General features: G+C 37.0%; 1 protein-coding gene across 6 annotated transcripts in view; it reads right to left on the bottom strand.

The window, feature by feature from the left end:
* The window catches only part of RAVER2 (ribonucleoprotein, PTB binding 2), a 144,083-nt gene that overhangs the window by 57,732 nt on the left and 72,964 nt on the right, over window positions 1-13,387 (bottom strand). For all 6 annotated transcript variants that reach the window (XM_082453512.1, XM_082453508.1, XM_082453510.1 and 3 more), the window contains one exon: window positions 5,534-5,660. In XM_082453512.1, the coding sequence (XP_082309638.1) occupies window positions 5,534-5,660 (127 nt within the window). The remainder of the gene's footprint in view (window positions 1-5,533; window positions 5,661-13,387) is intronic.

A 13,387-nucleotide genomic window follows, 5' to 3' on the forward strand; every position in this document is an offset into this window, starting at 1 on the left:
AAATCATTTGTCAAAAGGGATATTCAAATTAAAACCACAATGAGATAGCACTATAAACCAAATAGAAAGACTAAACTTAAAGGATCAACATATCAAATGTTGGTGAGGATACTGAACGAACTAGAGCCCTGGACACTGATGGTGTGAATGTAAAATGGTTCAACCACATAGAAAACAATTGGAAGAGTGTCTTACAATGTAAACATACACCTACCATATGACCCAGCCATTCCACAACTATGTCTTTATCCAAGAGAAATGAAAGCGTAAGTCTACATAAAGATTAGAAGCAAATGTTCACAGCAATTTTATCTGTAATGACCCCAAACAGGAAATAACCTAATGTTCAACAAATCAATGAAAATGGAAATTGTAGAATGGAATACTACTCAGCATTAAAAACGGAACAAAACTATTGGTACATGCAGCAACATGGATGAATCTCAAAATAATAAGCCGAGGGAAAGAAGCCGTACGGTACATACTGTGTGACTCCATTTATATAAATTTCTAGAAAATACAAACTATAGTGACAGAAAGCAAATCAGTAGTTTCCTGGGGATGGGGGGAGGGGTTACAATGAGGCAAAAGGAAAGTTTTGAGAGTAATGAATATGTTCATTATTTGGATTATGGCGAGAGTTTCATGGGTTATACATATGTTAAAGCTTACCAATTTGTACAATTTAAACATGTGCAGATGAATGTGCCTCAGTTATACCTCAAGAAAGCTGTTAAAAATACAATTTAGATTCTAAGTAATTATATACTAGTCAAACTTTAAGACAGACACACACACAAGGACACAGAGAGAGAAATCTACAATATTTACACTATACTGTATTTTTTTAAGGTAGTTAGAAGGTCTGGATTGAAGAGAAAAGATCAGTACGGTTCAAGAAACATAAAGTAGGTGTAGGAGGAAAATCGACCTGACGGTCGAGCACACATTAGATCAGAAAAAAAGAAGGCAGACCAGAAAAGTAGTTAAAAGTTTACAGACTAGATCATATATAACGAGGTATGTATAAGTTGTGCAACAGAGAGGTTAAGGAAGGAGTTTAATCAGTAAACAATATTTAAGTACTTTTCACTATAAATAGCAGTTCTGTCCTAGGTGCCTGAGATGAACAAAACAGATAAATCCCTGCCATTCTGGAGCCTCCTCTAGTCTAGTGGAAGAGAAGGCAATAAACAAGTAGATATGTGTCAGTTACTTGAAAAAATGATACAGTGAGAAAGAAGTTTGGGCAAAGGGTTTAAATACAAATATATCATACAGGCATACTTCAGGTTTGGTTTCAGGCCACTCCAATAAAGTGCTTATCGCAATAAAGCAAGTCACACAATTTTTTTGGTTTCCTGGTGCATATAAAAGTTATGTTTATGCTATACGGTAGTTTATTAAGTGTGCAATAGCATTCTGTCTAAAAAACAATGTATATACCTCAATTTAAAATTCTAAAAATGCTAACCATCATCTGACAAAAGCAGTGTTGCCACAAACCTTCAATTTGTAAAAAAACATAGCATCTGTGAAGCACAGTAAAATATGGCACACTTGTGTGTATATATATCATATAATATAAACAAATTACAGAGAATTATGATCCTTTGTAATTATTTTAGTTTGTTCAGAGCCCTCTGTGAAGAGCTCAGGATATAGTAAGGGATATAGTTAAGATATAGTAAAAAAAAAACATAGTAAAGGAAAAACGAATGAAATTTATTGATTAACAAGATAGCTTTTCTTTCCTGAACACCAAGAAACTTTCCATACACTCTCTCTTTGCATGTGTTCAAGTAAGGTATTTAACCCTCTTCCCTGGCCATTCCAAACAAAGAAAAAGCTATCAGTGTAATAATGAAACATCTTTCTTAAAATTGTAAAAAGTAGCACTAAAATAAAAAAGCCTAATCTCATATGGTCATACACCAACCTGAGTAGAAAAGCAGAGTGGAGAATACATATCTTAGATGAAAACATGAGACAAAAATAATTTGGGGGAGAAGTTACTAAAGATAGTCCAGGTGTGAACTATACTTTTTAAGAGACCCAAGAGTGTAATATACTTCTTTAAACTCTGATACAATCTTGGACTGCATTAATAGAAATATAATGATCATAGGAGGGAAATCCCACTGCATTCTGTACTGATTAGAACCCATCTATAGGATAAATTCATGTCTGTGTACACCATATTTCAGGGCAACCCAGACAACCTAGGTATCTCTACAAGAGGACAACTTGGTGGGGGCGGGGTGCTCTAGAGAGCATATCCTATGACATGTTATGTAAAGTCAAATACAGAGCTATAGTTTACAAAGAGAATAGAAGAGGTGTATAAGAGAACCATACTCAATATTTTGTCATAACACATAAGGGAAAAGAATCTGAAAAAGAAAATATATATATATATGAATCACTTTGCTGTACACCTGAAACTAACACATTGTAAATCAATTATACTTCAATAAAAAAATAAAATAAATACAATTGTTAAAAAAGAGAACTGTTACTTATATTTACTTTCATCTTAAAATATAAAAATATTAAGCTTTATCATTTCTTAATATATGGATTGACAAAGGTGCATTCATGTAATTGACATATAAGTGATACATATACTGTATATATTGGGGCTCTACTAAAAATATACTTTACTGATAGAGTTCCATAGTCAAAAAATAAATAAATAAAATGAGACCACTGGTCTGGAGAACAGAAGACAAAGAAAATCAAAGATGACTAAGGTTTCATGATAGCTGTCTTCAACATTAGAAGGCTTTTCTTATGGAAGAAGGAAGAGATTTATTCTGTGTTTCCTCATAGGAAGAACTAGAATAAGTGGCTAAAAGTCATAGAAATCACCATCTAATATAAGGGGAAAATCTAGTAATTAAATTTGTCAAACCAGGGAATAGCAGCTTTGGAAAATAATGAGCTGCTCTATGCTTTGAGTAGTCAAGACATACAAAGGATATCTCGATACCATTAAAATTGTAGAAGGGGTATCTGACTGCATAGTAGGCTGAGCTGGACATCTCTAAAGCTACTTCTTACACAGAGATAATTGATGATTATATGAAGTACTTAATATGAACATTGTTGGTATAATAAAGAATTTAACTAGTCTTTGTCTTTGGTTACTGGAAGGAAAACTCTAAATCCTTGGAATTTCCCCAGTGATAGGAGTGTCTTTGTTATGCTAACGAGGTGACTCAGTGTGGGCCCCTAGATGGCTTCAGGATGGGGGCTGGTCATACCAGAAAGACCTACCATGTGATTAGAGGACTGGAGCTTTGAGCCATATGATATCAGCCTAACCTCCTGACTTCCAGGGAGAGGAGGGGGACTGGAGATAGAGTTCAATAACATGGCCAGTCATGCCTACATAGCAAAACCCCAATAAAAACTCTAGACACTGAAGTTAGTGCAGTAGGGAGTTCTGGCTAATTAATACACATGTGTGCTGTAAGGCAGATGTGCTCTGATTCCATGGGGAAAGAGCATAAAAGCTCTGCAGTCAGGACCTTCTGGTCTGGAAGCCCTAAGTCTCTTGATTAGGCTATTGCTGAGTTACACCTTTTATAACAAAACTGTAATCATAAGTACAGTAAGTTCCCTACATACGAACCTTCAAGTTGCAAACTTTTAAAGATGCAGACGTGTGTTCACATGTCCAATCACGTAAATTAGTTTACGTGCCTGGCGTACCTTGTCACGTGTGTGCATCCTCTACAAGTGGTTGTGCTTTTGTGTACTTTACTGTACAGTATTGTATAGAGTACAGTAGTACAGTATATTTATTTCAAGCCCAGGATGTCCAGAAGCAAGTGTAAAAGCAGCGGTGATACAGCTGGTACTGCTAAGAAGTGCCAGGAATTGGAGGCCCAGAGAAAGGATGAAGAGAGGCAAGAGGAAGAAGAAGTAACTAAAGAACCGAAGAGATTCACGACGCAGGAAATGGCAAGGGAATTTTCTTTATTTGAGGAGGCACTGTTAGTTTTGAGGCACAGGACCGGAACGTAGAATGGTACATGAAGGTTGCAGCAGCCGTTCAGAGTGCAATCCAGTGCTACTGTGTCATCTATGATGAGAAAAGAAGGCCTATTACCCAGACATCACTGGATCATTTTTTCAAGAGGGTAGGTAGAACTGAATCCAGCAAGGAACCAGAACCTGTGCCGTCAACGTCAGGCATGAGTGAAATTGCAGCTTGCCCTCCGTCTCCTATTGCTGATGATCCTTCAGCTCTGCCATCTCCCACCTCCTCTCCGTCCTCCAGTCAGTAACTCTTCTTGCCTGTTCACTTGATGCCAGCCCCTGTATGCCGGCTGTTGTACTGTACTACTGTACTTTTCAAGGTCCTGTACTGTAAGATTTAAATGTTTTATTTTTGTTTGTTTGTTTTTTACATATTATTTGTGTGAAAAGCATTATAAACCTATTAGAGTACAGTACTATATAGCCCACTATGTTAGTTGGGTACCTAGGCTAACTTTGTTGGACTTAAAAGCAAATTGGACTTACAAACGTGCTCTTGGAATGGAACTCATTTGTATGGGGGTGGGGGACTTACTGTACAGTGCTTTCCTAAGTTCTGTGAGTCTAACAAATTATTGAACCTGAGGAGGTCACAGGAACCCCCAAATTTGAAGCGAGTTAGTCAGAAGTGTAGGTGACCAGGGGACCTCTGAAGTTGTGCCTGCTGTCTGAAGTAGGGGCAGACCTGTTGGGGACATAGCCATTACTTGTAGGATCTGTGCTAACTCTAGTAGTTGATTGGGTAGTTGGTGCTAGAACTGAATTGCAATATACTAGTTGGTGTTAGACCAGTTGGAGCTGAAACAGAATAAGTATATTTAATCTAAACATTTGTAATCTAAAGCTTAGTATTGAATATAGGCATTCATTTCCTCATAATGATAAAACATCCATTTTGTGTATGTACAGTTGTGAATTTCAAAAGGTAAACTCTTCTCAATGAATACTAAATAGATATTTAATGCATGCCAATATTATAAAAATTTCATAATACTTAGAAAATAATGATGTTTTTCTCATTTTCTACAATTTCACAATGAAAAAGAAAGAGCAGAGAGGAAACAGACCTTTAGCGCTTTCCAACAAAGTAATTCTGCCAAAAATATTATGTAGAAAAGTATCATATCCTTTGTTAATATAGGCTGTAACAATGTAGTATATTAAATATTACCTTATTAAGCCATGTGTTACCTGGTTTACAAATTCATGTCAACCAGTAACTAAACTGAAGGTTTAATATTTAATACTTATTAATAGTTAAAAAAAAAAATCAGGAAACCCATAAGCAGTTTGTCCCTATCAAAAACAGTCAAAACATATTTTCACCTCAGATCATTAATTAAAATAAATTATATTTTATATATTCACTGATAAATTCTAGAAAAAATAAATATTTTTGGACTAATTTAAGTGTGTTTTTCATGTAAAACAGCACAATTAACTTCATGCCAACATTCTACGTTTAATCAGCACACATGAAGTTTACCTGGTTTAACAGTTCGCCCGCAGAGCTGGGGTTGTAGAAGAACTTGTAACATGGCAGGGTTGTTTAAACTTTTCATAATTTGCACTGGATTTGGCTCTGGAAGTAAGCCCTTTTGATTACTGTGCATCTTCGATGAATACAGAAATAGAAAACATTAGAACAAGGATAAGCACAAAGATGAAACTGTAAAGGCTTTTTTCCAGAAATTCTCATTCATCTGATAAGATCTATTTTATGATAACCACAATTTGCTTTATATTATATACTTGTTGTATACATTCTACCACAATTCCTAATTATAATAAGATATTCTACCATACAACATACACTGAAATCCTCATAGAATGTTTCAGTTAAGTAGAAATCGGCTTTAAGAGGACTAATGATTTAGTCAGATAAATCTCTTCATACAAGTAGAAAGATATCAGGGGAATCTGAATTTATTAACAGCGAGGTAACTTGTTGACACAGGATGAATACTTTGATACTGTAGAAGAACCTTACTACAATGTTGATCTAAAGTTTAATAATGTGGGATGCCTTACAAAGCAACATTTTTCTTATAACAGTCTTTATTTCATTAACTTAATCCTCTAATATGAGACAAAGATGAACTGGCCTTACATACATGTAATTGGGTAGCTTCCTAAATACATGAAATTGCTCTCAGATTTTAAAAGCCAGCCTGATAGATGAGAATATTAACATAATGATGTAAAAGGAAAACTATAAACTTCCAGCCAGGAGAAAATGGAGAACCGACAAAGACAACTGGATTCCCTCTCTCATCCCAAGCTGTGACAATAAGAGGGAGAGGGTGATGGATTGAGAACCTGACACTAAACCCGTGAGAAATCCCTGGACAGACACAAGGTAGTGCCTCAAGAGTGTGAGAGAGGCTGGATCCACAGACAGGATAGCCTGGGGAAGGGCCTTTTAGTTGTGTAACTGTTTCTTCCTCCACATCACCCCCTAGGGATCATGGCTAGGAAGAAGCAGGAAAACAGCAGCATCAGTCCAGTGTCTGCCTAGGAGCAGTGAATTAACAGCAGGGTGTCGTGCAAACTCAAGAGACAGTGGGGACCATGTAACACTAGGTAGAGGCACTGAAAACTTCCTTCCCACATCCTCCAACCTTCTCTACTTCCTTCCTCCCACTGGGCATGGTGGAAGAGTTATAACTGAGGAAGGCAGAACTTGGAAAAGAGCAGGGTTGAGAGAAGAGATTAAGAGGCTCTAAGGGGCAGGGTTGCCTGGGTGGGGTGGGAAAGGGCTGTGGTCAAGGCCAGATGGTCAAGGCAGAGGTTCTCAGCCCTAGGTTCCTGCCTGCCTTCCCTAAACCCTAGCTGAGACCAGCCTTCAGCGTTCCTCCTCCATCTCCAGCCCCTCAACCTCTAAACACTCACATACAAAGAAGCCAACTGCCATACCCCACTACCAAAGGAGATATGTGTCCACAGAACAAAATAACTAGGCATCAGGAGAATGTAGCCACAAAAACTAAAGGCAACAAACTGAAGCACCTATAAGAGACAAAGCAGAATTAAAGGATAGGAAATAATAAGAATGTTAACTAAACATAACAGACATGCTAAAAAAAGATAATATATTTTTATTGGTAACATGAAACAAGGACAAGCAGTTATAAAGAACAACCAATTAGAAATATGAAGTATGGGGGGCTTCCCTGGTGGCGAAGTGGTTGAGAATCTGCCTGCCAATGCAGGGGACACGGGTTCGAGCCCTGGTCTGGGAAGATCCCACATGCTGCGGAGCAACTAGGCCCGTGAGCCACAACTACTGAGCCTGCGCGTCTGGAGCTTGTGCTCCACAACAAGAGAGGCTCATGCACCGCGATGAAGAGTGGCCCCCGCTTGCCGCAACTAGAGAAAGCCCTCGCACAGAAACGAAGACCCAACACAGCCAAAAATAAATAAATTTTTAAAAATAAATAAATAAATAAAAATAAAAAATAAAGGAATTCCTTAAAAAAAATATGAAGTATGAAAAACACAACTGTTGGAGAAAAATAATAGCAGCCATCACTTACTATATATACTTGGCATTGTTCTAAGCATGTTACACGGATTAGATCACTTAATGCCCCAAAACAACTCTATAGGGTTCGTGTTATTACCCCCATCCTATAGGTGAGGAAACTGGAGAAACTCATAAAGCATTATTCTTAACCTCTACTCTGTGCTTTAACAGATAAGTTAAACAGTAGAATATATGCGACTGAAAAACAAAATAGTGATCTGAAAGGTCAGGTCAAATAAACTTCCCAGAATACATGAGCAAAGGATAAAGAGGGAAATACAAACAAAGTAAAACATGGTAATGAAAAATGCAAACAAAACAAAAGAGAAAACCAAGGTAATGAAGAGAATAGAAGTCTTAACATCTATATAATAGGAGTCCCTGAAGGATTAGGAAAAAAAGGGAATCTTTGAAGAAGTAATGGCTGAGAATTTCCCAGTATTAAAGAAAACTTAAAGACTGCAAAATGAAAGGGTTCTAAATATGATATGGAAAAACACACACCTGGTTACATTTTTTTGGTGTGAAATTTAAGAACATCAAACACCCCCCCCCACCATACTAAAAACTTCCAGTGAGGAAGAACATATCTCAAAAAAAAAAAAAAAGAAGCAGATTAATATCATCTTCACACTCAAAGCGTCAACCCTGGATTTAAGAAGGCAACAAATTAATATTTTCAAAGTGCTGCAGAAAAAAAACTTTGAATCTAGATTTTTATATTCAGCTAAGCTATTACTTAAATATGGAAAAGAAATAAAAAATATTCCCAGCCATACACAGTCTAAAAAGTTTTTACTACACAAAACACTTTCTGAAAATGAGAAATGAGAATAAATGCATGATGATATTACACAATACATGGAAATTAGGGTTTGTAATATCACAGTTAATTTTAATCTTGTATATAAAAGCCAGGACCATAACAACAAAAACATTAAGGTTGGGAATTCCCTGGTGGTCCAGTGGTTAGTACTTGGTGCTTTCACTGCCGTGGCCTGGGTTCAATCCCTGGTTGGAGAACTAAGATCCCGCAAGCCGTGCAGTGTGGCCAAAAAAAAAAAAAAAAAAAAAAAAATAAGGTAATCCTAAAGTAAAAATGTACTTTATGTACTCCCAATATGGAGGTAGGTGGGGTAGAAGGAAGAAGCAGGATGGAGTTTAGAATGAACTAAGTGGGAAGAAAGAGATACTGATCAACCTAGGGGTGTTAGTAAGTTAGGAACAATCACCAGTAGGACAAAATAGAACATGTCACTCTCGAAGCAGAAGAAGAAAATTCTAATTTATCCAATAGTAGATGGGAAATGAAAATAAAGGAAAAAAGTATAGTTAAAAAAAAATGACAAGTGTTGGTAAACAGGACAGAGGTTCCTCATAAAATTAAAACTAGAACTACCATATGACCCAGCAATTCAACTTCTGGGTATTTAGCCAAAGAAAACAAAAAACACTAACTCGAAAAGATATATGGATCCCATGTTCATTGCAGCATTATCTACAATAGCTAAGATATGAAAACAACCTAAGTTTCCAAAAATGGATGAAAAGATAAAGAAAATGTAGTGTGTATATGTATATAGACAATGGAATATTATTCAGCCATAAAAAAGAATGAAATTTTGCCATTTGTAGTCACAGGGATGGACCTTGAGGGTATTATGCTAAGTGAAATAAGTCAGGCAGAGAAAGATGGATACTGTATGATCTCACTTATATGTGGAATCTAAAAACAAAACCAAAACCAAAACCATAGATACAGAATACAGACTGATGTTTGCCAGAGGGAGGGGGTGGAGGGTGAGTGAAATGGTAACGGGGGTCAAAAAGTACAAACTTCCAGTTATAAGACAAATAAGTCATGAGAATGTAATGTACTGCACAGTGACTATCACTACAGTTCATAATACTCTACTGCATATTTGAAGGTTGCCAAGAGAGTAGTTCTTAAAAGTTCTCATCACAAGAAAAAAAAATTTTGTGATCATGTGTGGCGATAGATGTTAACCAGACTTACTGTGGTGATCATTTCACAATATATACAAATACTGAATCATTAGTTGTACACTTGAAATCTAATATAATGTTGTATATCAATTATATTTCAATTAAAAGAAATCTATATCAGAAGAATAGCTTTTAAAAATTCCTAGGTAGCTATAAACTGGAAAAAAACCTAATAATTAAGCTAAAAGGAAATCTTAACAAAAATTTGAAACATTCATAATATAAAATTTATGACACATAGGTATAGCATTAGTTATAGAAGTAAGCTTACTTTAACTATGTTCATCAGAAAACAATCTAGGTTGAAAACAGAGGAGCTAACCACTGATAACATTAAAGATGGGCGGGGGAGGGGGGGAGAGTAAATCCAAAGAAGAAAGAAGCAAGGAGATTATAAAGAAAGGGCAAGAATAAGCAAAAGATAGAAAAAAGAGAAATAATGAACAAAACAAAAGCTGTTTCTTGGAAAGCAAAATAAATAGTTTGCAAGACTGATCAAGGGAAAAAAAAAGGAAATGCAAATAAAATATACAATAAAAAGAGGAGACTAGACATGACAAATTTTAAATAAAATTTTATAAATAGCTATGTGCCAATAAATTTAAAAACTTAGACAAACTGGATAAATTTGTAGAATATAATCAAATGCCACATATAGCACACAGAGAAAAATAAAACTAATAAACCTAATATCCACAGAAGAAACTTAAGTGGTAATCAATGATTTCCTTCTGGAAGGGGCTCAAGGAGTAGGTCTACATGGTTTCATAGATGAGATCTCTCAAAACTTTCAAAGAACAGATGACCTCTATTTTATGCAAATTGATCCATGAAATGGAAAGAAAAGGAGAAGGGGGAGAAAAATATGTAAATCATTAATGAGGTTAATGTTCTCTTGATTCCAAAATTAAGTAAAAATGGTACCCCAAAATTTAAGCATTTTCACTTATGAGCACATTTGCACATATATCAAATAAAATATTATCCAATAAAATCAAACAATGCTGGCTGGCTTCCCTGGTGGTGCAGTGGTTGAGAATCCACCTGCCAATGCAGGGGACACAGGTTCGAGCCCTGGTCTGGGAAGATCCCACATGCCGCGGAGCAACTGGACCCGTGAGCCACAACTACTGAGCCTGCGCGTCTGGAGCCTGTGCTCCGCAACAAGAGAGGCCGCGATAGTGAGAGGCCCGTGCACCGTGATGAAGAATGGCCCCCGCTCGCCGCAACTAGAGAAAGCCCTCGCACAGAAACGAAAACCCAACACAGCCAAAAATAAATAAATAAATAAATAAATTTATATTAAAAAAAATCAAACAATGCATAGGAAAAAAATCATTATCAATTAGGATTTACAACACAAGGATAGTGTAACATTAGAAAAACCTATCAATTGGATTCAGCACATTAATTAACTTAGGGAGAAATCACATAAAATTATCGCAATAGTTGTAGAAATACTCTGATAAACATCAATACCTACTTATGATTTTTTTTAAATCAAAAAACTTGATAAAGGATATGTACCAAGAACCTATAGAAAAAAAAAAATCAATGCAGCACATTACTTTTAAGACTGAGAAAACTTTAAGATTACTCACTGTTAACTAATATCTAATCACGAAGGGCCCTGTATGCCATGGTAAGGAATTGAACTTATGCACACATTAAAGAATATTAAGCAAGAGAATGACATAATCTGGTTTGAGGATGAGAAAGATCACTCTTGTGGCACTGTGGAAGATGGATTAGAATGGGGAAGACTAACGACATGGCAACCACATAGCAGGTTATTCGAACCATCAAGGTGAGGAAAATGAGATCCTGAGTAAAGTAACAAAGATGCTGACAAGTCTCAAGGATTTAATAGATACCAGGAGGTGGAAGTGAAAGGATTTGCTAGTATTCTCGACATCTTGATCTATGGAATAGGTGAAGAAGACCAATCATGATTAACTGAGTTTTTAATTCAGACAGTTCTAGTTTGAATGAACTGATGCCATACACAGATATTACAGACACAGAAAAGCAGGTCCCAGAGAAAAATAGTTTTCTTTTGGAAATGTTGAAATTGAACTATTTATATAACATAAAAAGGGACTGTTTAAATATCATTTGGAAATACAGATTTAGTGCTTAGAGCAATTGGGTCCAAAAATATATGCTTGGAAATCATCACTGATAGGCAATAACTAAAACCACTGGAGTGCTGAAGAGGAAGAAAGTGAGGAGGTCAAATACAGAAGTCTACTGACAGCAGCCCTTCGGGAAAAAGAAGAAAGGGATGGGATGGTTAGACAGGTAGGAAAAAAACGGTAGGCAGAATTCAAGGTAGTAGGCAGTTGGTTTTATTTTATTTTTTAAAAAATATTTATTTTATTTATTTTCCTTATTTTTAATTTTTTTTAACTGTGTTGGGTCTTAGTTGCGGCACATGGGACCTTCGTTGAGGCAGGCAGGATCTTTCACTAAGGCGCCACGTTGCGGCGCACCGGTTTTCTCTCTAGTTGTGGCGCGCGGGCTCCAGGGCGCGTGGGTTCTGTAGTTTGTGGCACGTGGGCTCGCTCGTTGAGGCGCATGAGCTCAGTAGTTGTGGTGCGTGGGCTTAGTTGCCCCGCGGCATATGGGATCTTAGTTCCCAGACCAGGGATCGAAGCCACGGCCCCTGCATTGGAAGGTGGATTCTTTACCACTGGACCACCAGGGAAGTCCCAGGCGGTTGGTTTTAAATGTTGCAAAGAAACCAGGCAAAGAAAGGCTGAAAAGTACCTTTTCGACTGAATATTAAGAAATTCCTGTTAATCTTAAAGAGAACAGATTCACTTGAATAGTGGCGGCAGAAACTATATTGCATTGGGCTGAGAGGGAAATGAGAAAAGAAGAAAAGGTGACTAGTGGGACCTAATTGTTCAAGAAGCTCCAGCTGTGAGGGAAAAAAGTATTACAAAGGCACGATCGTATTTAGAGAGGATTTTTAAAGGAAAAGATTTGAGCGTATTTATAAGCAGATGGGATAGAGCTAGTGAACAACAAGTGAATATAAGTAGAAAGGTGAGGATGAAGATCCTTGAGGATAGGGGACATGGGCATGAGCCCCTGCTTTGGCAGGAGGAAGCACAGCCCTCCCTCCGAGAGAACAGGGATCTTTGTTTTGTTCACTGATGAATCCTAAACATCTCTAACATACCTAACATGCAGAGGCTACCCAAAAAGTATTTAAGGAATGAATGCTATTTAAGAGAAAAAATGGGGGCACTTTTGCTGGGGGAGTTTGAGAAAAGTTGAATGAATGAGTCCAGCACATGGCCTTTATATTTCTATAAAGTAGGAGCCACGATCATCGGATAGAAAGAAAGACAAAGACAGGAAAAGAGTGAAGATTTGAGAGAGTCACTGTAGAAAATGGAAAAGAGTGGCTGATGAGAGATAGCTAGTTTTGCTGGGGGATCAGCTATAAACAAATGCCAGACATTTGCAAGGCCACCAAGCCACCTAGTTGTTTCTTTTTCTCCAAGAGGACATAGTGTGCCGCCTGCAAAAGTGGGTGACTAGATGTATTCAGAATTGGAAACTCAGCAACTGTGCCATGTGTGCAAAAATGAGGCGCCACCTCCCACTACTTCTACTATGGATACTTATGAACACTGAAAAAGGGGGCACCTTGCACTCAAAACTTACAGAACAGGAACTCAAACATTTACTGAATAAATGAAATTTCCTCAAAATTTTTTCTTGAGATGAATACATGTTATGAAACCGTTTCTTCTTTTGTATTGACTCCTGGCTTGATTTGGCAAAGGTACGATT

The sequence above is a fragment of the Balaenoptera physalus genome, assembly GCF_965194825.1.
Source record: "Balaenoptera physalus genome assembly, chromosome: 1".
Taxonomy (NCBI): domain Eukaryota; kingdom Metazoa; phylum Chordata; class Mammalia; order Artiodactyla; family Balaenopteridae; genus Balaenoptera; species Balaenoptera physalus.